General features: G+C 37.5%; 2 protein-coding genes across 10 annotated transcripts; both read left to right on the plus strand.

The window, feature by feature from the left end:
* Positions 1–2735: 2735 nt before the first annotated feature.
* Positions 2736–7840, plus strand: LOC131361933 (zinc finger protein 664-like). The gene is made up of 4 exons (XM_058403569.1): positions 2736–2828; positions 4164–4353; positions 4660–4743; positions 5840–7840. The coding sequence occupies exons 1-4, from the start codon at positions 2805–2807 to the stop codon at positions 6910–6912; spliced, it is 1371 nt and encodes a 456-aa protein (XP_058259552.1). The 5' UTR covers positions 2736–2804; the 3' UTR covers positions 6913–7840.
* A 4598-nt stretch (positions 7841–12438) lies between these two features.
* LOC131362291 (serine-aspartate repeat-containing protein I-like) lies at positions 12439–25801 on the plus strand. Of its 9 annotated transcripts, none has more exons than XM_058404231.1 (8): positions 12439–13291; positions 15842–15964; positions 18157–18240; positions 22590–22676; positions 23849–23974; positions 24148–24312; positions 24469–25511; positions 25685–25801. In XM_058404231.1, the coding sequence occupies exons 2-8, from the start codon at positions 15961–15963 to the stop codon at positions 25733–25735; spliced, it is 1560 nt and encodes a 519-aa protein (XP_058260214.1). In that variant the 5' UTR covers positions 12439–13291; positions 15842–15960; the 3' UTR covers positions 25736–25801. The 9 variants fall into 9 exon arrangements, with proteins under 9 accessions (XP_058260214.1, XP_058260216.1, XP_058260213.1 ...); XM_058404236.1 differs by lacking the exon at positions 12439–13291 and adding an exon at positions 21153–21288 and having other exon boundaries at positions 15178–15964; XM_058404235.1 differs by lacking the exon at positions 12439–13291 and adding an exon at positions 21153–21336 and having other exon boundaries at positions 15180–15964.
* Positions 25802–26933: the final 1132 nt, after the last annotated feature.

Genomic DNA, 26933 nt, shown 5'->3' on the forward strand with positions numbered 1-26933 from the left:
CCCTAGAAATCCCCAAGAGGAATCTTTCCATTCCCCTGCTTTGTGTAGGTTGGAGCAGCTGTTGGTCGCACAAGCAGCATCTGCCCAACAAGAGTGACACAAATCTCTAATCCAACATCACCTAGTGGCCCTAAACTCATACAGTTTTCCTCTTGAGGCAAATGTCCCTCCTAATACAGAGATAGAAATGAACATTTTATTTGTGAAAAGTTGCTAGACACCCTTGACCTGGTTTATCTAGAGAAGAATACGAATAAATAAGTCATAAGTAATTCTTTCTCATCTTGTCGTTTTTGCCTCGCTCTCCTGAATTAGAAGATCTGGAAGAAATGATCTTAGTTGGAAGAAAGAAACTACATTACTTTTCTCTTTTTAAATTATGTCTTAAACATATAAACAATTTAGTGCAATCTGTAACATTTCTATAAATATATGCAATACACCAGTGATTTGGAAATATTGTATTGTCCAAAATGTCTTGGTATGCTGAAGCATTAAGAGTTCCTTTCACTGGAACTAAGGGGCCAAGCCCAACCCATGAAAAACAAAACATCATAATCCCTCGTCCACCAAAATTTACACATGGCACAATGCAGTCAGGCAAGTACCGTTCTCCTGGCAACCACCAAACCAGACTCATCCATCAGATTGCCAGACAGAGAAGTGTGAATCTAGAGTCTGCTCTAGAGTCCAGTGGCAGCGTGCTTTACCACTGCATCCGACCCTTTGCATTGCACTTGGTGATATAAGGCTTGGATGCAGCTGCTCGGCCATTAAAACCCATTCCATGAAGCTTTCTACGCACTGTTCTTGAGCTAATCAGCGTCTGATGAATGGGATAAATCCACCTCTCAAAAACAAACAAAGGTCAAAGGAAAGAGCCTTCGAAAAGTTACATTCGTGAAGCGCTCCTTTCCATTAAGTAATTCAGACAAACATATTGTACCGGAAATGGGACACAAGACGAATCAGTGCAGCCAGTTCAATAAGACTTTCAAGAATTTGAGAAGCTTGAGAATACATCTGAGACTGCATACAGAAGGAAAGGGTCACAAATGCACAGTGTGGAAAAATATTTTTAGGAAGATGGCACTTGCAAGTTCACCAGAGAGTGCACACTGGGGAGAAGTCTTACCAGTGTAGACATTGTGGAAAAGCGTTTGCATAACAGACAGGCATGTGAGTTCACAAGAGAATACACACTTGGTAGAAGCCTTACTAGTGCTCTAAATGTGATTGAAACCTTGAAATACCATAAACCTTCAAGTGTGAGCTGAACTGTGTAGTCACTGAAGGTCTCACCAGTTATGCTATGGCAATATTTTACTTTTTTTTTTTTTTTTTTGGCACCATTCAAAAAACTGGGCAAAATGATTGTATACACAAATATTAATATATCCCACTTAATCAATAGGGAAACTCGTTATATTTAGTGTAATAATATATTTATGCAGAGAATCATGTTTTAAAAATATTATCTTAAAGCATTTTAGCCGATATAACACTTTCAGGTTTTATAAATAATTCTGAAGGATTCGGTGCACTTAGAATGAAGTAACAATGGTGTTAGGTCTGTCTTCCGACTACAACCAAATAAACTAAAAAGCCGAACAGAGTGCAACAGGGAATTTGTGTCTGTGTGCGTGTTTTCCTCTTTTAAAAAAACCCTGCTGATTATTTTTCACTGAAAATTTCACCCAGTGGTATTGCTTTCTTAGCTGGCATTCTATTCTATGCAGATCACGGCTTCAGCAACCGAATGAACCCAAGATATGAAGAAACTTGTATAGAACTATAATATAATAAATTATTTTTAAACATGAGTGTTCATTTCTGAACACAAGTGTGTGTTATGCAATTGTAACCCCTCCCAAACCAACAGGTGTGTATTTGTTGGTTGTTAAATCACATTACAGCTCATTCATCATAGAAATAGAAAAATGCATTACTTTTTTTCTTTTTTTAATTATGTGTTCTTCTTCTTTCGGCTTTTCCCTTCAGGGGTGGCCACAGCGAATCATCTCTCTCCACCTATCCCTGTCTTCTGCATCCTCAACACTTGCACCCACTAGCTTCATATCCTCATTTATTACATCCATATACCTCCTCTTTGGCCTTCCTCTTTTCCTCCTGCCTGGCAGCTCCATGTCCAATATTCTCCTACCAACATACTCACTCTCCCTCCTCTGAACATGTTCAAATCATCTTATAACATGTCTTACACACATAAATAATTCATTTGGGTAAATAAATACAATACAGTAGTCATTTGGTAATATTTTATTGATTGATCCAAAACCCTACATCGTTTAAAAAAAATCTAGATGTGATATTTTTTTGGAGTCCATAACATTAAAGGACGTGTACATAATGTAGTTTTGTGATATAGAAATAAAGATGTGTAGAGTGAATAGAAATTGAAGATGTGTACAGTGAGACTAGTGGACTTCAGGAAAATACAGGGTCTGAGTGCAACAATTATATCAGAAGGAAATCTACCTACTGGGGGTAATTACGACTAATCTGACCATTTTTACTACAGGTTTTAGCACCTCAAGTCAAGTCAAGAAGCTTTTATTTGTCATTTTAATGGGGATATTAAGTAATCGTTCAGACGGAAAAGAAAACAACAGTAAGTGCCTGTGGAGCGCGTGCACGCGACGTCACTGGGAAGACGCGTGCACGCTGAAGTGTGCAGCCAGACCAGACTCCTATACGTCATGACGCAAAGAGCGCGCGCACGCAGCTGTAATTTATTTTCCGACTTGGAGAACAAGCGCGTGCAATTAACAGCTGGATCATAGATGGAGGAAAACTTCATTAAAGAGGTCGGTTGTTTTTTTTTTGTTTTTTTTTAAAGCTACATGTAATCTAAAAGCAGCAGTTTTGCTATTTGCTAGTTTGGTCTGTGTTGCCATAAAATAACCGACATGATGATTTAATCTTGTGGCATGTAATGTAACAGGGGTACGAGGGAGAAGGTCGTTGCTGTGATAATTGCCAAATTGGAAAGCACGAGCAAGGATGCTTGGGGATTTTAAACAGACGGATCACAAATACACACAAATCATGCATTACATTCACATTACATCTCTATGCCTCTCTGTGCATTCAACAGTTTCCATCATATTAAACCATCAAATGAGATAGATAGATATCAAATGATAACTTATTTTCTTTACTCACATATTTTGGTAACCGGCCCCACCCGTCACCATGGATTCTGTTTGATAGCTGTTACTGAGCTGGGGGGAAACGAAGGTGCAATCCTGAGCTTGGGTTAGTGTCTCTGTGAAGTTTTGCATGTTCTCCTTGTGTTTGCGTGGACTTTTTCTTCCAGGTTCTCTGGTTCTCTTCCATATCTAAAAGTACTTACGTTAGGCGGGCTGGTGAGGCTAGGTGTGATTGAGAGAGTGAATGTGTTGATGGTGTGGTGTGATGTTATGTTAATTCTCCTTTCTTGAGTCCCGTATTAGCGGCATCTGTTCAAGATGCACAGTAGGGAACGAGTACATCAGAGGGACAGCTCATGTTGGACGTTTGAGGGACAAAGTTAGGGAGGCCAGATTAAGATGGTTTGGACATGTTCAGAGGACGGAGAGTGAGTATATTGGCAGGAGAATGATGGACATGGAGCTGCCAGGCAGGAGGCAAAGAGGAAGGCCAAAGAGTAGGTATATGGATGTAATAAATGAGGATATGAAGCTAGTGGGTGCAAGTGTTGAGGATGCAGAAGATAGGGATAGGTGGAGAGAGATGATTCGCTGTGGTGACCCCTGAAGGGAAAAGCCAAAAGAAGAAGAAGAAGTTAAAGATACTTATCTGCTTATGCTTATATCCAGGCTTATCTTTAAGTTTCTGCAATATATAACACCCTCAGAGATCAGATGAACTTAATTTATTTACTCATATTCTCCAGCCTTGTCCCGAGTGTTATTGGGATAGGTTCCAGATACACAGTGAACATGACAATTATAAAGGTATTGAGAATGAGGGAGAGAGCTGCTATAGAGCTGTCGACATTGTGACCTGAGAATAAGAATATTTATAATAAGCATAATGCTCCTTTAAACATTATCTTAGACTTGTCTCCATTTCTTCTTCTTTGTTTGTTTTGAGAAAAAAAACAACCAACAGTTCAAATTCTTGCACCGTTTCTGCAGGGCATGGAGGATGTGCAAAGTCTTAACCAGGATCCTGATGCATGTCTCACAGAGTGTTCGTGCTGTAATGATGAAGAGCAGCACACAGAACGCACTCGGTTGAAGATGTGTACAGTGAGACTAGTGGACTACAGGAAAATACAGGGTCTGAGTGCAACAATTATTTCAAAAGGAAATCTTCCTACTGGAGGTAATTATGACTAGAAAGATGATCACAGTGACATGTGGATGATATGTGACTAATCTGACCATTTGTACAAGTTTTTGCACCTCAAGTCAAGTCAAGAAGCTTTCATTGCCATTTTAACCACATATAGCTGACCCAGTACATAGTGAAACGTTTCTCCAGGACCCTGGTGCTACATAAGACATCATAACGAGATATAGCTACAGAACAAATACAACAACACAGAGCTAAGGACAGAAAGTTTGTCCTAGCTACATAATTCACCTTTTCTTCTTTTTAAGTTGCTTTCTTTGTATTTCTTTATTCCAGGTGAATCCAGCAAGCCATCACTGCAGGCTCAAGAAGAAGAGGATTATTGCCATAAATACAAACACAGCAATTTCATGTTTTCCAGTGAGTACACAGTGACTGTATTGTGGATGAATAGAAACGGTCATAATGTGTGTGGGATGCACAGTGAGTCAGCCCCTCCAGGATTTAGTGATTTTGCAATTGCACAAATGAACGCAAAATAAAGCAAACTCTGTCAAAATTTTTAGGGGCTTGCGAATTTTTTCAAAATGACAGCAGATTTGCCACAGATTTGGGCCAAGACTTACGTTTAATAACATGCATTCAGCCAAGTCCCTCTTCGATTCACAGATGACAGAAATTATTAAAACATTCCTGGAGGGACTGGTATCCTTTCTTTTTTGTCTATTTAACTGGATTTGTGAATGAATGGAATAGGAGTTTTCCCCTTCATTTTTAAAAATGTTATTATGCAGGACAATTTACCAGTTAATCAAAGGTTCTTCACATCAGCCAATTTAACATTGTTTGTAAAAGTGTGGTCATCTTATACACCGATCAGGCATAACATTATGAACACTGAGAGGTGAAGTGAATAACACTGATTATCTCCTCACCATGGCACCTGTTAGTGGGTGGGATATATTAGGCAGCAAGTGAACATTTTGTCCTCAAAGTTGATGTGTTAGAAGCAGGATAAATGGGCAAGCATAAGGATTTGAGCGAGTTTGACAAGGGCCAAATTGTGATGGCTAGACCACTGGATCAGAGCATCTCCAAAACTGCAGCTCTTGTGCGGTGTTCCCGGTCTGCAGTGGTCAGTATCTATCAAAAGTATTCTTTATGACATGTAAGTATTCATTAAGTAGACACTGACCGCAGGACTTAATGGATCTGCTGCTAACATATTGGTGCCAGATATCACAGCACAACTTCAGGCATCTAGTGGAGTCAGGGCCTCCATGAGTCAGGGCTGTTCTGGCAGCAAAAGAGGGACCAACACAATATTAAGCAGGTGGTCATAATGTTATGCCTGATCGGTGTAAGTACATGAATGTAAACTACACATTGCTGCTGAAGTATTGAATGTTGGCCAGACAGGCAATCATTGCAAATTAGGGTCCATTTGCTAAATTGTGGTACGGTCCTGAAGGTATGTAAAAGTCTAAATGTTTTTTATTTGTTCATCAAATTGCAGATGCATCCATCAAGCCACCTTGCACTCAAGGGGATGAATCTACTGATGAAGAAAAGCTTATTAAAAGAGAAAGCTTCAGAATAGTTACGTTTGTAAAGAGTTCCTTTGCATTGCATTGTGCAGGCAAACGTGTTGCTCTTCGTACAGGGCAAAGGGTTTATCAGTGTAGCCAGTGCAATAAGAGTTTCAGTGGTTCATCAGACTTTACAAGACATCAGAAAACACATACAAGAGAGCAGCCTCATCATTGCACACAATGTGGAAAAGAGTTTTCGAAAGGATCCTATCTGCAAAGGCATCAGAAAGTGCACTCTAGATTTAAACCTGAGTGTGGTGAGATGTTCTCAGTGCACGAGCGAGTGTCTCCTGAAGAAAAGCCCTACATGTGCACGCAGTGTGGAAAACAATTCTCAAGCTCATTAGGTGCTCAGAGACACAAGACAATTCACAGACAAGAGAAGCCTCATCGATGCTCTGAGTGCGGCAAACAGTTTGTGCATTCATCAACTTTAAACCATCACAAGAGAATACATACCCAAGAGAAGCGTTTTCAGTGCTCGGAGTGCGGTAAACAGTTCATACAATCTTCGTCTCTTAAACATCACAAGAGAATACACACTGGGGAAAAGCCGTACAAGTGTTCTCAATGTGAGAAGGCATTTCCTCATTCTTCAGCTCTTATAGTACACCAAAGGCTACACAGCGGGCAAAAACCTTACCACTGTGATTTATGTGGAAAACAGTTTTCACAATCAACACATCTGCGCACGCATCAGAGAGTGCACACCGGAGTAAAGCCTTACATCTGCTCGCATTGTGGCAAGTCTTTCAGTCAGTCGTCACATCTTGGGGTGCACAAGCTGTTGCACACCGGACAGAAACCGTACTGCTGCTCCACCTGTGGCAAAGGATTCGCAACACCGGGCTACCTTAAGCTGCACCTGAGAATTCATACAGGTGAAAAGCCGTACCAGTGTACTGTGTGTGGATGGTCTTTCACTCAGTCTCACAGCCTCAAAGAGCATCTGGGAAAACACTGGAGAGAAGCCTTACCGGTGTTTAAGGTTCAGTAGAATGTTCAGAGAGCTTTTTTAAATATCAAACTTGATGAACGTTATCTTAGCTGAACTCTCCTGGTCATGAAGGTCCCACCAGTCACATACGTCATGTTTATGTCTAAAATTTCAAACAATGGGAGAAACTGTTATACTGTAGCACAAATAATTAGCAGCATAATCTTTTTAGTAATAATATTTTCTCCTAAACCCTATTTTTCAAAATACAGTTCTTACATTTTTATAAATTAGTCTAATCCATCCATCCGTTCTCTATACTGCTTTTCCTGTTGGGTCACGGGAAGAACCCTCGAGTCTATCTCAGGAGACTCAGGGCACAACACGGGGTACACCCTGGACAGCATGCCAGGCTATCACAGGTCACAACCGCACACACACACACTTAGACACCCATTCACACACTACTGAAAATTTAGAGATGCCAGTCAGCCTACAAGGCATGTCTAGAGACTGTGGGAGAAAACCAGAGTATCTGGAGGAAACCCCCGAGGCACAGGGAGAACATCTAAACTTGTGAGACAAGTGTTCAAACAACCGAGCCACTGTGCCACCTAAATGAGTCTAATTATCGTTATAAATATATAATAAGGAACCATGTTAAATAATATGTGTGTTAAAACTTTATTGAGACTTTTCAGGAATTTTACTTCCAAAGAAGAAGAAGAAAAGAAGAAATGTAGCAAGATATCCAAGATGCCTGGAACAACCAAACTGGGTGATTTTTTCAGAAAGCTGCATCCGTGTACATTTTGGTTAGCTAGTTAGTCATAGCTTATACTGCTAATAATTGTTTAAAGAGCTAGAATCTTTTGATTTAAGCTATTTTTGTTTACTTTACTTTTTGCACAGTCCTGTATATGCAAACAAAGTGTCATGCCAAAGCCAGATGTCTAGATATATCTGAAAAAATGTTTAAAATATCACACGAGAGATTTGTTTTATTCATGTAATTACTTAATTTATGTTGAATGTTGCTAATCATTCTGTTGTACTGTTTTATTCAGTAAAAATGCAGTAATATTTTGTGTCTCTGTTTGGATTTATTTAAATGTTTTTTAAACATCTGTTTTAATCAAGTTCTCTTCGAATGAAGCTCTATAGGACTAGTAAAGATGCAGAGGCAGGTCTAAAAAATGACATAAGAAAGAAGCTTCTGTGCCATGTCCTTATTTACCTTATTAATGCATCCAGAAGCTTCAACAGAAAGGAGATTCATTTAATACTCGACTATCAAGAGAGTTAATTCTTTTCATCTACTCCTGCAACACTTTAGTAACTAGTAAATGTCATTAAGAATACAAATAATAAAATCTAATAAATTACACTTACTGAAAAATTCTCCAACAAAGTTAGAAGCATTCCTTTCTACAAGGAGGTATAACTGGATGTATTTGTGAGATTGGAGTGGGAGAACTCGACTCCTCACCCTACATCAGTGCCCAACCTCATTCATTCTTTTCCGGCTGAATAGAGCAAATCCTCACAGCCACGGTCCAAAATCTAGCGGAAAGCCTTTCCCAGGAGAGTGGAGGTTTTTATAATAGCAAAGAGGGATTATATCTGGAATGGATCTCTCAAACAAGCACAAGGGTATGATAAACAGGTGTCCACAAACCTTTGGCCATGTAGAATATCCTGAATGTCTAAGAACTTTTAGTGTGTTCTTGACATAAAACATCCACAAGGGGACGCTGTCAGCTTAAGAAATACAGCTTTGAACTCAACGTGAAAACCAGACACTGATATACACAGAGTGAATGCTCAGGTATCAAGTAAAATGTCCAAAAATTACATTTTTTGAAAATACAGGGATAATTGTAATTCATTTCTAGGCCTTATTATCTTAAACCAGTTTCCTGCAGAAATGTAATTGAAGCCGTTGTTGATTGTGCTGGGGGCCATTACTTATGGAACTGTGTAAAAGTCTAAGACACCCCAAATTTTGTCATACATGTTTATACTATGACTACTTCTATGACTTCTGCATTTTTGTTTCAGCTACATAAAACATTTCCAAACATTCCTTTTCCAACAAAGAATAAATGGTTCACATAACTTTCAGGAGAAGTAAATAATGGTAATGGTTATAGGTTAATACACTCGCCTATTTGTCCAGCTTCCAGCACATCAACTTCACTTGCTGCCTAATATATCCTATCCCATGATACCTTTGTAACAAGAAAATCAATATTATTCACCCGTATGTGGCTGGTATATATATATATATATATATATATATATATATATACACACACAAAAATAACTAGGAATAAGACAAACAGATCACTTATAAGAGTAAAATGTTATCATCCAAAGCTTCGTCACTATTTTCTGATTTGTAATATATACTTTCTAAACAATATACCCTAGCTGTAACAGAACTCCCAAACTGCAGTTTACCATTAGTAGGGATCTGTATAGAGTGCTGAACTGGGATATAACACTTGTCGATAAAAAAACTATCCCAGTTCAGAACCTATTTATCTGGTCTACATTCATCTCAATGTCATCCAGACTGTTTCAGGGGAAGTGCAAATCAGAAGAGAAGGAATACAGCTTTGCCTTTTTTGCTAGTGTGTACTCAATCTTGTTACTATGATAATAATCCATCATCTAACGTGCCCTTCTGTTAATAACTCTATTCATTTCCAAGAAAAATAAGAAACTTGCATTTCACTCTGACTTTCACTCTAGCTGGAATCATCATAGTAAAAAACGGTGCTGGCTTCTGGCTGGCTGCTTGTGGTGCTAACCTTTGAACCCAAAGTTATTAAACATGATGGAGGACATAAAGGCCAATTTAATTGGGGGCACAATGCACAAAAAAACATTGTATGCTGATGATATATTGTTCTTATTATCCCCTGAGGTATCAATACCAACAATACATCTACCACTTGATGAATTCAGTTCAATATCAGGATACTGAAGATATAGAAGATGGTCTTTGTTACTTTTGTATGTGGTTGTCCTCTCTTTGGATGTTTCCCAGGTCCAAGGCACTAATGCCTTGGGTGACCTGGTAAAAAGACAAAAACGCACACACACACATATCTGGTGTGAAAGTATGAAACTATGCTTGTTCACTAATAAAATGTAAACAATTTTGAAAAGAGAGCATTTGTCTGGAAGGTATTGCACACATGATATACATGTTAACATCTTTGGTCAAGAGGAAGACTACTGAACTGAGGAAAAACAACCATAGGTGAAAACTGATATTGGAAATAAGTGCTGTTCAAATAATAAATGCTGTTTCTGAAATTTATATTGGATTTGTTTACTTTTTGATGTATTCAATGAAAAGGATGTCCAGATCCTACAATTAACATTCTGGATGTTTAGCACAGTTTCCTAAAAAATAAGGCAAAACATGGAAGTAAGTTTAAAAAACAAATTTATTTTTTCACACACACACACACACACACACACACACACACACACACACACAAACACACACACACACACACACACACACACACACACACACACAAACAAACAAGGGTGTGTTACTTCTTGGACCTGGACATGACCACAGATCACCTGTAAAGGAAAAAAGCTCACTTTACTATCAATTTACTATGAATCCAAAGTAAACTTTTTGACTTATTATATACTGACATTGATTGGTGTTTTGTATAGATACATAATTATGAAATATATAAAATCAAAATATGTGAAACATTATCATGCACAAATAATGTATCAGTGGAGTAAATCATGTGGATAAAGCACATGCCTTCTACATGTGAACAGTCGATATGTAAAAAATGTGGAACACAACATATGAAGGTTCTGAAATGCAAGTGTAAATTTCATGGGCGCTTTGTATGAGGGTAATGTTTACTGTCCTGTTTTTTTTTTTTTTTTTTATCTTCCCATGTTTACCTCAGGCTATGAATCTATGTCCATCTCCTCATCTCCCATGAGAGACAGGTTTTGGAGAGATTGTGTGAGGTGATCAATGCCATCATTTGGCATCTGAATTAAACAAACACATAGAGGAAGTGTTAAACAAACAAACAAACAACAACAATAATAAAAATAACAAATTGTTTATAAATATGTAACATAAAAATTTGCTGATTAGTTGAATCAGGTATGTTGGGATAAGGAAAAATGCTAAAATGTGCAAGGGGAACCCCCAGGGACTCAATTCCCCTCTGATAGTTCTGGTATGGCAAAGCCAATACTTTTGTTTTCACTATACACTGAAGACATTTGGGTTTAAGAATGTAGAACATGTATTTGTGTATGTATGTATGTATGTATGTATGTATGTATGTATGTAGTAAACTAGTATCTATCTATCTATCTATCTATCTATCTATCTATCTATCTATCTATCTATCTATCTATCTATCTATCTATCTATCTATCTATCTATCTATCTATCTATCTGTCTGTCTGTCTGCCTGTCTGTCTGTCTATCTATCTATCTATGAATTGATGTGACTACTATAGCAAACTTTTTAACATTTCATAATCAGTGTTCAAGTTATAAAAGACAGCTGTTGTTTATCTCCACTACAATAGAAATCACAAAAATCACATCTTGACCCATGCTGCCTCCAATAATAGTCCATCATTTAAAGTGTCCTTTCATTAATACGTAACTCTAGTCTTTTCTAAGAAGAATAAGAAACCTGATGCATTTCACTCTGGCTTTCACTCTGGCTGGAATCATCATAGTATAAAATCGGTGCTGGCTACTGGCTGGCTGCTTTTGGTGCTAACCTTTGAACCCTTGGACAAAGTTATTAAACCTGATGGAGGACATAAAGGCCAATTTAATTGGGGGCACAGTGCACAAAAAAGCATTGTATGCTCATGATATCATATTGTTCAACAATACATCTACCACTTGATGAATTGAGTTCAATATCAGGCTGTTTTTTTTCATTTCTATTTCATTTTTCTTTCTAGAAGATGGTTACTTTTGTATGTGGTTTTGTTGTTTGTTTGTTTGTTTGTCTAGGTGTCTATGTTTACCTGGTCCACCTCCATTTGGATGTCTCCCAGGTCCAGGACACTAATGCCTTGGGTGACCTGGTAAAAAGAAAAAAATGCACACACACAGATCTGGAGTGAAAGCATGAAACTATGCTTGTTCACTAATAAAATGTAAACAATTTTGAAAAGAGGGCATTTTGTTAAGAGTAACAATACTGAACTGAGGAAAAACACTCATAGATGAAAACTGATTCCAAATTTCAACTTGTGCTTACTTTATTGACATCCATTTAGATGTCTTTGTCCCCTGGGGCATTTTGTGCCTGGGTGAAAAACAACATAAAAACAAACAACCCACAACTTAAATATGCTTAAATTAAATTATGAAAAATTATGCAATGATTATAATTATAATTCTGTTCAGGGCTGTTAATTAGTAAATGAGTTGAATAAGATGTCTAATAACAGGGAAATCAATTGTAAAGGACAAAGCATACTCCAAGACCAGGGTTTACAACCTGTTTCTACATGTGAATCTATTTATTTTTAATTCTATGTTTATGTCTGATCCCTGACCACAGCCTGCTTGTGGTTACCTGGTCAACATCCATGATGGTGTCTTCCAGACTCAGATCTTTGAGTCTGTCTTCAAGTCCACCATTGGGAACCTTTTAAAAAGAAAGAAAAAAACCCCACAGAGTTCTGGAGTGAAAGAATAAAACTATGCTTGTTCACTAATAAAATGTAGACCATTTTGACAAGAGGACATTAGTTTCAGACGGCATTGCACATCTCGGGTCAAGAATCAGAATACTGAACTGGAAAAAAAATCTCTCAGAGTGAAAACTGATCCCAAATCGCAATCTGACTGTGCTTACCTCAACATCCATAGGGATGTCTTGGTCCCCAAGTGGCGCTTGAAAGACCTAGGTTTAAAAAAATCAACTCAGGTTTAAAAATTATGAAATTAAATTATGAAATAATGATGAAATAATTCAATTATAAACAAATGCACATAATTTGAACTTACTTTATGTTATTCTTCTTAACACTAGTACACATTTTGCATAAAGTATTTCTCCTATAATATAAAAGAAACATGTGCTTCCCCTATTTTAACATGATGAAAAACAGAAACCATTATTTCTTAATCTTGTGCTCTAAATTAACTTTAAATAAAGCAGAATGCACAAAACTAGCTCAGACAACACCCAGGTATTTACATGTTCATTTGTTTATTCCTATTCCTGTTTACTCCTATTCTATTCAGACAAGAGTTCTGTCTATTTCTTCCCAACAGACAAAGCTGAAAGGATTTTGATGCTGTTGGTTCCTTAAGAACTTAATTTATTTATTTATTTTTTTACACACAATGGATTATTGAACTTATCTATATTTCAACATACCAAAGAATATCTGATGTGTGAGTATAATGTTTATCACTATGCTACATTTTAGAGTCAGTATGCCTTATACTTTTGGTTCTAAGATTTTATTTTCAATGCTTTTTTATGATTTATTTTAGGTACTAAAAGACTATAACAGATTATATTGTTTTTATTGATGCCTTATTCTTGGTGTTATAAAAGTTACAAATCTCCTTAGCTTAAACTGTAGAATTGCTTTTTACTTATTTCTGAGTAAATGAGTTTAGAAAGTAAAATTAGAAGTTAGAATGAATGGGTTTGTCTTAAACAAGTCACTGATTTCTGTTATTTATCATTGTTATACATGTTATTCATTATATATTACAATAATGTTTATTATTTGATACATACTGTCATTATGCTTCATATTACTGCTTTTTATGTCTTATTTTCTATGTTTCTATGTTAATTTACTCAGATATAAAGTATATAAAAGTAGACAAGTTCACTTAAACTGTAGAATTGGTTTTACTTATAGATAGATAAATATAATACATATACATAGTAGATGTAATAACATAAAATGAAATTATTAGTAAAATTATTAATTTATATGGCCCTTTAGTGTTATTAATAGCTGTTTAGATATACTTTTGCTTTTTTAGAAGTATTTTAGAAGTTTTTTAAGGATCATACATGAACCAACCCAGCCACTGAGAAGATAACTCTCATTTACCCTCTATTAACCCTGGTCCTGGATTAGCTATTGCCCTGTATATATACATTTCCCTGCACTAACATAGCTGATTCAACACAGTAAGGGCTGCTGATTAGTTAATAAATTAGAATAAGGTGTGTAAGAACAGGGAAATCAAATGTGTAGGACAAAGACTACTCTAAGAGCCACAGCTTATTCCACTTTAATCTATTTATCTTGGTCATCAATTAACTACCCATCATACCTCCTATATGGCTGGAATGAAACTCTGCAACCACATCAACGCTTTCTAGCTAAGACTAAAGAGGTCTGTTACAGGTGCTGTGTTTTTCAGCTTTCTGAAAATACATGTCTTTGTAAGTTTAAGCTCTACTGGAATAAGGAGCAAGAGATAACAATAGGTCATAGTCACTTGGTTTACTTCCTGGTATGGCTTAATTCATGTCTGCTTGACCAGCATCCTATATGGATCCTATTTGGTTTTCCATTAGGAATTCTTGGCATTTTCACAGAAATAATCTGTGCCCGTGCTAATATTAAATCAGGATTAATTTCCAATTTCTCTAAGATAACATGCTGTTACACAACCTACACTTATCAAATATCTCTGATCAGGAGTAAGAGTACTGAACTAACAGTCTTTAATGAAAACTTATCCCTGACCACAACCTGCTTGTGGTTACCTGGTCAACATCCATGATGGTGTCTTCCAGACTCAGATCTTTGAGTCTGTCTTCAAGTCCACCATTGGGAACCTGGTAAAAAGAAAGAAAAAAACCCCACAGAGTTCTGGAGTGAAAGAATAAAACTATGCTTGTTTACTAATAAAATGTAGACCATTTTGACAAGAGGACATTAGTTTCAGACGGCATTGCACATCTCGGGTCAAGAATCAGAATACTGAACTGGAAAAAAAATCTCTCAGAGTGAAAACTGATCCCAAATCGCAATCTGACTGTGCTTACCTCAACATCCATAGGGATGTCTTGGTCCCCAAGTGGCGCTTGAAAGACCTAGGTTTAAAAAAATCAACTCAGGTTTAAAAATTATGAAATTAAATTATGAAATAATGATGAAATAATTCAATTATAAACAAATGCACATAATTTGAACTTACTTTATGTTATTCTTCTTAACACTAGTACACATTTTGCATAAAGTATTTCTCCTATAATATAAAAGAAACATGTGCTCCCCCTATTTTAACATGATGAAAAACAGAAACCATTATTTCTTAATTTTGTGCTCTTAATTAACTTTAAATAAAGCAGAATGCACAAAACTAGCTCACAGGTTCCTAACTCTGGTCCTGGGTTAGCTATTGTCCTGTATATATACATTTCCCTGCACTTACATAGCTGTCCTAACATAGCTGTGTAGGACAAAGACTACTCTAAGAGCCACAGCTTATTCCACTTTCATCTATTTATCTTTGTCGTCAATTAACTACCCATCATACCTCCTATTTGGCTGGAATGAAACTCTGCAACCACATCAACGCTTTCTAGCTAAGACTAAAGAGGTCTGTTACAGGTGCTGTGTTATTTCAGTTTTCTGAAAATACATGTCTTTGTAAGTTTAAGCTCTACTGGGACAAGAAGCAAGGGATAACAATAGTTCATAGTCACTTGGTTTACTTCCTGGCATGGACTAATTCATGTCTGCTTGACTATCATCCTATAGCTCAATTGGTTGGTTACATGTATTGCATGATACCATTATGGCCTATTTTAAGGCCTATTTTAATCTTGGAGATGAACACTAAACACATTAAACTCTTTGTTCAGTTCAGACAACACCCAGGTATTTACATGTTCATTTGTTTATTCCTATTCCTGTTTACTCCTATTCTATTCAGACAAGAGTTCTGTCTATTTCTTCCCAACAGACAAAGCTGAAAGGATTTTGATGCTGTTGGTTCCTTAAGAACTTAATTTATTTATTTATTTTTTTACACACAATGGATTATTGAACTTATCTATATTTCAACATACCAAAGAATATCTGATGTGTGAGTATAATGTTTATCACTATGCTACATTTTAGAGTCAGTATGCCTTATATTTTTGGTTCTAAGATTTTATTTTCAATGCTTTTTTATGATTTATTTTAGGTACTAAAAGACTATAACAGATTATATTGTTTTTATTGATGCCTTATTCTTGGTGTTATAAAAGTTACAAATCTCCTTAGCTTAAACTGTAGAATTGCTTTTTACTTATTTCTGAGTAAATGAGTTTAGAAAGTAAAATTAGAAGTTAGAATGAATGGGTTTGTCTTAAACAAGTCACTGATTTCTGTTATTTATCATTGTTATACATGTTATTCATTATATATTACAATAATGTTTATTATTTGATACATACTGTCATTATGCTTCATATTACTGCTTTTTATGTCTTATTTTCTATGTTTCTATGTTAATTTACTCAGATATAAAGTATATAAAAGTAGACAAGTTCACTTAAACTGTAGAATTGGTTTTACTTATAGATAGATAAATATAATACATATACATAGTAGATGTAATAACATAAAATGAAATTATTAGTAAAATTACTAATTTATATGGCCCTTTAGTGTTATTAATAGCTGTTTAGATATACTTTTGCTTTTTTAGAAGTATTTTAGAAGTTTTTTAAGGATCATACATGTACCAACCCAGCCACTGAGAAGATAACTCTCAGTGCCGGTCCCAAGCCCAGATACAATAGAAGAGTTGCATCAGGAACGACATCCAGTGTAAAACCAGTGCCAAAAAATCAAATATGTGGATCGGGTGATCTGCTGTGGCCGCCCCAAACAGGCAGCAGCTGAAGGACAACTTTTAGGATCAAACAAATCATGTTTCCAGGCGCGTTTACAGATTGTAAATTGTGGCTGTTCCGAAAACAACATGTTACAGCTATAGATGCTTCCTATTGTATAATTACTGTAGATTTTCCATGTCTGCATTGATTTTTTGTAGCTCAGCTCAGTTTGTTAGTTAGATGATTTTATAAGGAGAAGACGATGGCGTAGCAGTCTAGTAAATGCTAAGACAGGAAATGCTGTTTAAGGGTTAATCTGTAAATCTGTAATCTGTAGCTTAAAATGGCTATTAAGTTAAAAAGGTTATCCTTACCATGCTTGGTGTTGCTTTAGCAGCATTCAGAGTGCAACTGTACGATAAATACATTAACATTAACATCGTGGTAAAATAAATTCGTTGTTAGGCCGCGTGGTTCCACACGGTGCGCGGCACTTTCGCATCAAATGGTTCACATGCTGACACAAAATGATAAAAATCTAAGGATCAGTCAATGTTATCATAAAGTTAGTAGCAATTTCTAAGTTCAGGCATGCAGAATTCAGAAAAAACTTAAACTTAAACAAGTAAATATTAAGAACTTACGCCATTTTAATAGCTCTAACCGCCGGATGATGACACCTTCCGGTGATGACGCGTTACCCAAGTGACACTACATGTTCACCAATATCAATTTATTATTATTTATTATAACTACTGTTTTTGTTTTTTGTTTTTTTCCAGTTGTAATATCACAATGTGTAGTCTTTTTAAAATTATTTACATTTTTAATATGGTCACCTTCTCATTTTATTATTGGTAAATGACCATAAAAATTGAACAAAACTACAGAAGAGTGCTGCTAGGTTGTAGTGCATTATTATCCTTAAACACTGCTCTTTATAGTTTCTACATTTACATAAATTTCTACATTTACATTTCTGGCATTTGGAGGACGCTCTTATCCAGAGCTATGTACAAGAGTGCTTTACAAGTCTCTATCAATGAATACATTAACACTGGTTCAATAGGTCACAGACTTATGATACCATCAGCCTAAAAGCCATGTTGTGAGATTTGTTTTTTTTTTTTAAAAAACATACTACATACAACAAAGGATAAAACAAACAGGGAAAAATGAGAGCTAAGTGCTTCAGGAAGAGGTAGGTATTACAAATGCAATACAGGTGACTATAGATATCTTACATTAATTGATAATATTTTTTAATATTAATAGTTCAATAACTAATATTTGATAAATGTTTATTAGGAAGGACCAGGATTGACAACTGATCATTACAGAACTTGCTTTTTCCTTTGTTCTCAGTTTGAAAATTAGTTTTTCAAATCATTATTTGTAAAGTTGTGTAAAGTGACTCATTCGCTGAAATGCTTTGTGTTTTCTCTCTATTAAGACCACAATGGATGTGTCCTGGGAGTTCCTTCAGCTGAGGGGGAGAGGACGTTCATATCATCAGCTCCTCAGCTGAAACTGCATGGTATTATATAAAGAATCTACTTATTTATTCATGACATGTCCCTACTTGCACCAGGAACCCTGAAGCTCTGAGACTGCAATTTTACCCACTGCACCACCATGCCCTCTATAGTGAATACATCTGAATAGAAAAGCCAATATTGAAGCAACCCGTATTGACCTATGAAGACTTTCTTTGTTAATTCTTAGGTAAATGAACAGGAAGTTGTAGTTTACACTGAATGGTCAGCATTGAGAGACACCCAAAATTTCAGAACTAAGAACAAGCAGATGAAGCATATACAGTTGCAGTCAAAATTATTCAAATCAGGTTTATTGTCAAAATTTACAGGCTTTCACCTATTTGCAATGAACAAATCAAACAAAACAAGTGAAATAGCTCAAAACAACAAATGGTTCAAGTGGATTAACCCAAATTCAACTGCAACTTTTCTGCAGTCCCAAAATTATTCAACCCCCTGAATAGAATCCCTCACAACACACAAATACGCAAAACAGATGTTGTCTCAAGCACACCTGATGCAACTAATCTGAGGCTAGAACACAGGAAATAACTGGAATGGCTAAGAGATGTTAAGTGTCACATTTGGCTGGATGTTAGAAATGTGTGAAAAGTAAAAAAAAAAGAAAAAAAAGAAGAAGATCCAAAACAGGTCAAAAGAATGATCCAAAAAGTTAAGAGATCATCACTCTTCACAAACGTGGAACATGGCACTGATTAGAATTTCTGAGAAGACAGGTTGGAAAAAAGCCTTGAGTGACTGCAAAAGACTTGGTGGCAACAGGCACTGAGGCTTCAGTTTGCACAGTAAGGTGTGTACTAAAGCCAGAAGATTTCCATGCTATAACTCCAAGGTGTTCACCACTGCTGACCCAAAAGAACAATTGGATGGGTCTGCAGTATGTCTGGAGGAAGAAGAATGAAGCATACACTGAAAAAGAAACAATCTGCCTACAGTTAAGCATGGCTGTGACTTGGTGATGCTCTGCGGCTTCTTTGTAACCTCTGGCACTGAAAACCTGCAGCGTATGGAAGGCAAGATAGATTCATTGAAGTATCAGGAACTCCTAGAAGAAAACATCATGCCCTCTGTGAGGAATCTGAAGCTTGGGCATCACTGGTCCTTCCAACAGGACAATGATCCCAAGCATGCCTCAAATTCCACAAAGGTTTGGTTGCAATAGTCCTAAAAGATTTTACAGTGGCCATCACAGTCACCTGACTTCACCGCCACAGAAAATCTCTGGTGGGATTGAAGGGGGCTGTTGCAGAATGCATTTCCAAGAATATTACTAAACTGGAGGCCATTGCTCATGAGGAATAGTCTAAGATTCCTCAGGAACGCTGCCAGAAGCTAGTGTTTGGCTATTCATCTCGCAAAAAGGTGCTCCAAAAAGAAAAATCCAATCATATGAAACAAAAATGACAATAAAGTTCAAACACAGCAATAAATAATCAGGAACATAAGAAGATTTAGAAGCAATATATGTAATGTTAAACCAGAAATTCTAATTCATGTGGATTTGTTGTGTATTTATATTGTTCATATTTTTACATACTAGAAAGTCAGGAAGTGTCCCGGAAGTGAAATGTCCTCAGATGATCGTTCAAATGTCTTCAAAATTTTAATTATGAATTAATTCCACTTTTATCAAAGATATACAATACACTACCAAACTCGCTCATCCATGTCTTTCTGGACCTTGCTTTGTGCACTGGTGTGCAGTCATGTTGGAACAGGAAGGGGTCATCCCCAAACTCTTCCCACAAAATTGGGAGCATGAAATTGTCCAAAATGTCTCGGTATGCTGAAGCATTAAGAGTTCCTTTCACTGGAACTAAGGGGTCAAGCCAAACCCCTGAATTCAATGATTTGGAGGAGTGTCCCAAAACTTTTGGCAATATAGTGTAATTTTAAAATATGAGTAATTTATTTGAAAGAGTAATTCATGGCAAGGGGTTATTTCCTCACATTAATTTTCCTTTTCCTTATTTACTGGAAGCCATTATACTTTCACAAATGCCATCAAAATGCTAGACTTTATACTGCTTCTTGCATAAGTTGATATCACTCAAGAAACATGGGCTTAAGTCAACAATAAAAGTTGAGCTATTGGGTTATTGGGTTGCTGTATAACATCAGTAACGTTAAAATAGACTGCTGCTCAAGAGTTACTGATTACGTTAGCTTACTTACTTAAGATAATGGCAGATTTATTCACATGCACAATAAAATCCTTCAATGCTGTGAGCTAACATTAGATTCATATTAAAGAAAATGGCCATTATGATGACCACAGGATGTGCTGACCTCTACATTTTCACAAATATGATGCTGAATTCATGTAAGATGAAATGGTATGTTACTGAGGCAGAGCAGGTATCTGAATATGAATTCTTCTGTTCTACAAACAAGTCCTGTAGGTCAGGCCACGGGCCATGGCTGGTCAGGTGGCGGGATGTGGTCAGGGTTTTCTTCCTTCGTAGGCTACAGTATTTCAGGCTGTGATACTGCAGTGTTAATGCTCTACTGAACCGTTTGTGCTTGCTGCATTTAATACAAGTAAGGAGAGATGTGTAATAATATATTTTAGTAAAGTACCGATATTGGAAAAAGATACTTAAGTACAGTAACGAATTACATTTACTTCGTTACAGCCTACCACTGAACACAAGCATGCCTAATACTCTCTCTCTCTCTGTGTCTGTCTAGAGGTTTCAGTGTTCCTGACCACTTCTGTCCATTCTGATAAGTTGCTCAAAGGCTCCTGGTTAAACACTTGACCAAATAATTATTCAAAGGCAATGATTACAATCACACTTGAGGGATGAGAAATGAAGCTGCTTTGCGACAATGTCCACTGTTAAAAGCACTAAAATCAAATTGCATTAATACTTCTGCGTCTTTTCAGTGGACAACGGAGAGGAGGATAGAAGGAATAAACCTACAGGAAGTGACGGATTTTCTGGACGGATCCACATCCGACGATCACGAGGAGAGATTAATGAAGAGCCTGAAACACATCTAAAATTGTCCATCTTTTAAATGTAAACTTTTACCCTGGGAGCCGGTAGAAGAAAGACGAAGAGTTTGCTGTAAATATGTTTGATCATAAAATATGATGGTCCTATTTCTGTGTCTGTCTCAAACATGAAATGCAGGAGAATAAACCAGATAGAAACTTGCTGGTGCTGTTAATTTGTAGGTTCTCAGAGGTTTAATCATAGAAGAGACAGAACCTGAGAACCAGTATGAGCAGGATACACTACGTTTAAAAACCTTCAGGATTGTTAGAGATGTCGTGTTTTATTTATTTATTTATTTTGTTGCCCAGGCGGCATGGTGGCTTAGTGGTTACGTTCGCCTCACACCTCCAGCGTCCTGGGTTCAAGCCTCGCTCCTGCTCACTGTGTGTGTGGAGTTTGCATGTTCTCCCCGTGCTTGGTGGGTTTCCTCTGGGTGCTCTGGTTTCTTCCCACAGTCCAAAGACATGCTTCTAGGCTGATTGGAGTCTCTAAATTGACCAGTGTGTGTGTCCTGCGATGGGTTGGCACTCTGTCCAGGGTGTATCCTGCCTTGATGCCTGAGGCTCCCTGTGATTTGATGATAAGTGGTACAGACAATGAAATGAAAATAAAAAATTTATTTGGAAAGGTTTAAGAGCATGAAATATCTGTTTCAGTCTATTCTTCAGTACATGAGTGAATAATTCCAGATGAATTTCTTTCTGAGGGTTGAGAAGGGAGTGAAAATGTGAGGGCAGTGATTTTGTACACTGGTCAGATGTCTTTACAAATCCAGACTCCAGATGTGGAAGAACAGATTATTAACACAACTCAAATGTCTACTTAGAAAACTCTTGCTTGTGAGTAGTTGCCATAGAGAATTTTTTTAAAAAAAGAGAGTGTGACGTGTAATAGAATTCAGAACGCGAATCAGAATGAATCGTCAGCACGTTCGAGAATGTTGTTATAGCAACGGAGTGCAGCGGGTCACTTCATAGCGCAAAAAAACACCGAGGAGGATCGCAGCAAAGAAAAGATGCTGAAAAAGTCTTGTAGCATTTCTGCTTTATTTGTTGTGGAACAAAATGATAGATAGACCATCTTTTTATGAAAAGCTCTGAAATGACGAGCAGCCTGAAAATGAGTGAGTAAATAAACAAAAATGAACAAAGAACCGAAGTGAAAAGGACAAAAAATGGTTAAATGTTAAAACGGCAGCTCAACACCTACTTCTAAAACTTCCTAGTGCTCCATATATATTACTCATTTACTGCTTTTTAACACGTTAAGGTTGAAAAAGTGCAATTTTAGACTTATTTGAATATGAAACGCATTTATTTCAGGTGAAAACACAGGATACAGAACAACGGAGAAGGCTGAAGCTGATGCCGAGATGGAAAGTGTCCTCACGTCTCTCGACGAACAGCTGAGTGAGTAAAAAATTGTAGTAACTTGTAGTAAATGTCACTTAACCACCTTTGGACGACGCAGTGACCAACTTTACTTCAAGTCTTTTAGCCTCGCATACAACCGATTAGGTTTTCTTCATTTTCAGCCAAAACTCAACAACTCCTTCTCTCTCAGTAACGAGTGATAGCGGTCATTCCAGGAAGCATTTTCCAGTGCGATGATAATTAGCTCAGGATACCACAAAACTGACATGGACAATGTTAATGAGATCAGTGCTTGAAGATAACTGCTGAGAGAAGCTGGAAAATAAAATAAATAAATTGTGTGTCATGTAACATTCCAGAAGAAGTCTTGTTTGTAAAAGCAATCACTCACACTCTAAACTAAACTGCACACTTCTTCTTCTTCTTTCGGCTTTTCCCTTCAGGGGTGGCCACAGCGAATCATCTCTCTCCATCTATCCCTATCTTCTGCATCCTCAACACTTACACCCACTAGCTTCATATCCTCATTTTTTACATCCATATACCTCCTCTTTGGCCTTCCTCTTTGCCTCCTGCCTCGCAGCTCTATGTCCAACATTCTCCTACCAATATACTTACTCTCCCTCCTCTGAACATGTCCAAACCATCTTAATCTGGCCTCTCTAACTTTGTCCCCCAAACGTCCAACATGAGCTGTCCCTCTGATGAACTCGTTCCTAATCCTGTCAAACCGTCTCACTCCTCAACATCTTCAGGTCTGCTACCTCCAGCTCTGACTCCTGTCTCTTCCTCAGTGATACTGTCTCTAAACCATACAGCATGGCCGGTCTCACCACTGTCTTGTACACCTTCCCCTTGATTCTCGCTGATATTTTTCCATCACACAGAACTCCCGACGCCTTTCTCTACGAAACTAAACTGCACGCAATCCCTGCGAAAATCAACTACTCAAAGAAATAAGTAACTAAACTAACGAGCATAAAAAATAAATACAAACAAGTTAAAAAAAACCCCACTAAATTCATCCTTTATTGATAAAAAAGTATTATTAATAATCAAAAATGTCAATAATGGTATTGTTTAAGACATTTCCTAATCACGGAATAAATATAAAAATATAAATAATAATGAAGTTTATCTGTGTCAATGAATGTAGTCAAAACTTTATATCAGATTTTAATTGTGAATCATGATTTTTTTTTCTGAAGTAGATGAGGAAACCAAGACTCAGGCTGTTGCTCAGGAACGTAGCTTCCAAGAAAAGAAGAAGAATAAAAAGACCAGGAGAGGGACACGAGGAGGAAGAAAGATGAAAGTCCAGGTCAACAAAGCAGGTATGAATATTAATATCATGTCATGATGTCAGTAATGTACCTGGAGATCTGCTGATATTAAATTAATGAGGAATTGATATGAAACATTTTATCTGTATCAATGAATACAGTCTAAACATTACACCACATTTAAAATGCAAATGCTAATTAATGCTAATTCTTTTTTTCAAAAGTAGATGAGGCTGAAACCTTGGTTCAGGTTCAAGCTGAGGCTGAATCTGTAGAACCAGTGAACAGCAAATCTGCTGTGGAAATCCCCAGCAGTGAAAAGAAAAAGAAAAGGAGGATGAGAGGGAAGAGAGGCGGGAAAAAAAAGAGGCTTCGGTCCAAACAAGCAGGTTTGAATATTACTATCATGTCATGATGTCAGTAATGTACTTGGAGATCTGCTGATATTAAATTAATGAAGAGTCGAAGTAAAATATTTTATCTGTGTCGATTAATACAATCTAAACATTACATCATATTTAAAAAGATAATAATGTTTTTTTAAGGAGATAAGGCTCAAGCTGAAGTTGAGGCTGAAGCTGAAGCCGAAGCTGGTGTTCAAGCCGAGACCGAAGAAATTGATGCTGAGGTTGAGGGCAAGAAGGAAGCTGAGACCGAGTTTGGTGCTGAGGCTCAAGTTGGGCTTGATGCTGAAGCTGAGGCTGAAGCTGAGGCTCAAGCTGCGTTTGATGCTGAAGCTGAGGCTGAAGCTGAGGCTCAAGCTGCGTTTGATGCTGAAGCTGAGGCTGAAGCTGAGGCTCAAGCTGCGTTTGATGCTGAAGCTGAGGCTGAAGCTGAGGCTCAAGTTGCGTTTGATGCTGAAGCTGAGGCTGAAGCTGAGGCTCAAGTTGCGTTTGATGCTGAAGCTGAGGCTGAAGCTGAGGCTCAAGTTGGGTTTGATGCTGAAGCTGAGGCTGAAGCTGAGGCTCAAGTTGCGTTTGATGCTGAAACTGAGGCTGAAGCTGAGGCTCAATTTGAGTTTGATGCTGAAGCTGAGGCTCAATTTGAGTTTGATGCTGAAGCTGAGGCTGAAGCTGAGGCTCAATTTGAGTTTGATCCTGAAGCTGAGGCTCAATTTGAGTTTGATGCTGAAGCTGAGGCTGAAGCTGAGGCTCAATTTGAGTTTGATGCTGAAGCTGAGGCTGAAGCTGAGGCTCAATTTGAGTTTGATGCTGAAGCTGAGGCTCAATTTGAGTTTGATGCTGAAGCTGAGGCTCAATTTGAGTTTGATGCTGAAGCTGAGGCTGAAGCTGAGGCTCAATTTGAGTTTGATGCTGAAGCTGAGGCTGAAGCTCAGGCTCAAGTTGAGTTTGATGCTAAAGCTGAGGCTGAAGCTGAGGCTCAATTTGGGTTTGATGCTGAAGCTGAGGCTGAGGCTCAAGTTGAGTTTGATGCTAAAGCTGAGGCTGAAGCTGAGGCTCAAGTTGGGTTTGATGCTGAAGCTGAGGCTGACGCTCCAGCCAGCACCAGCAGTAAAAAGATGAAGAAGAGACGGACCAAAGAAGGACTGGAGGCAGAAGAAAAAAGAAAGCCCAGGTTAACAAAGCAGGTATGAATATTAATATCATGTCATGATGTCAGTAATGTACCTGGAGATCTGCTGATATTAAATTCATGAGGAATTGAAGTGCAACATTTTATCTGTGTCAATTAATACAACCTAAACATTACATCATATTGAAAAAGCTAATCAAGATTTTATTTATTTTATTTTTTTTAAAGTGGATGAGGCTGAAAACATGGTTCAGGAAGAAGCTGGGGCTGAAGCAGTAGGAAGCAAGCCAGAAGATGCTCAACCAGAGTGTAGAAAATAAAGATATTACCTTTTATATTATAAAAAAAAAGCTTTTATATTAAACATTTAAAGATTGATTGTTAAAATGCTGTTACTGTTGAATAAAAACATGACTGATGTTAAATTTCAATCGGCTCAATAATGGCTTTCATTTCCACCGGAGTTGCTGCACAGCTCTCCATACCTACTGCTCATAGATCACTTCTTCTTTTATTTCTGCACATGCACCTAGTCGTCTAACAGGAAGGTGGTCAGTTTTAACCTTTTTAAGGCAGCAGGACCAGATGGCGTCATGGCTCGGCTCCTTACGGCCTGCACTCAGCAGTGGCACCGGTGTTCAGGGGGATATTCGACCTCTCCCTGAAACTAATCCCCATGTTAAAAGAACACCGCACTACTCTTCCTGTCCTGAAGAATCTCGACAGTGTCTTTACAACCTTAGATCATTCACAGACATTCAACTGAACTGAAAATGGAGGAAAAATTTCATGGGGCTCCAACAATATGATAAATGTATGTAGCTCGTGTACGTTGGAGCGAGTAGTGGTTTCTTCTTTCAGGATCATGGTGTAACACATAACAGTACAAGACGTGACCTTTGTTTGCAGTTGATATTAAAAATAGTAGTACAGCATTGCTTCATCCAGGCTGTGCCACATGACAGAGCAGCTTTAACTTCTAAACTTTAGGCATTTTTTGAATTCTCTTTAAGTAAATGTGAATTTCTTGAGACCATAGCTCCTCGAGGTGTAGCATCTCCTTTTCAAGGTTGTCTTAAACACATGTGGGCTACGTAATGATAAAACATATATAAAGGAAGCATCAATAAATAGCAAATACACAATGGACAAATACACAAAAACAAACAAACAGGCCACAGCCAACAGGGAATACTATTTCCATGAAAGAGTGTACATGGTCTGCACCAGTGCTTAGGTGGGTGGTACATGTCAAAGTAACATTCACATGGATGGCAGGAGCCAAGCTTTCCCAGCAGAACATTGCCCAAAGCATGACACTGCCTCCGCTGGCTTGCTTTTTTCCCAGAGTGCATCCTGGTGCCATGTGTTACCCATGTAAGCGAGACACACACACCCGGACATCCATGTGATGTAAGAAAACATGATTCATCAGACCAGGCCACCTTCTTCCATTGCTCCGTGGTTCAGTTCTGAT

The sequence above is a fragment of the Hemibagrus wyckioides genome, linkage group LG11 (assembly GCF_019097595.1).
Source record: "Hemibagrus wyckioides isolate EC202008001 linkage group LG11, SWU_Hwy_1.0, whole genome shotgun sequence".
Classification (NCBI taxonomy): Eukaryota; Metazoa; Chordata; class Actinopteri; order Siluriformes; family Bagridae; genus Hemibagrus; species Hemibagrus wyckioides.

Excerpts from the sequence above, each read along its gene's own strand:
- LOC131361933 (XM_058403569.1), top strand. The coding sequence starts at position 2,805 with ATGGAGGAAAACTTCATTAAAGAG. Across the intron at positions 4,354-4,659 it reads AGGAAATCTTCCTACTGGAG|GTGAATCCAGCAAGCCATCA; the intron begins GTAATTATGACT and ends TCTTTATTCCAG. Across the intron at positions 4,744-5,839 it reads CAGCAATTTCATGTTTTCCA|ATGCATCCATCAAGCCACCT; the intron begins GTGAGTACACAG and ends ATCAAATTGCAG.
- LOC131362291 (XM_058404231.1), top strand. Across the intron at positions 24,313-24,468 it reads GCTTCGGTCCAAACAAGCAG|GAGATAAGGCTCAAGCTGAA; the intron begins GTTTGAATATTA and ends TGTTTTTTTAAG. Across the intron at positions 25,512-25,684 it reads AGCCCAGGTTAACAAAGCAG|TGGATGAGGCTGAAAACATG; the intron begins GTATGAATATTA and ends TTTTTTTTAAAG.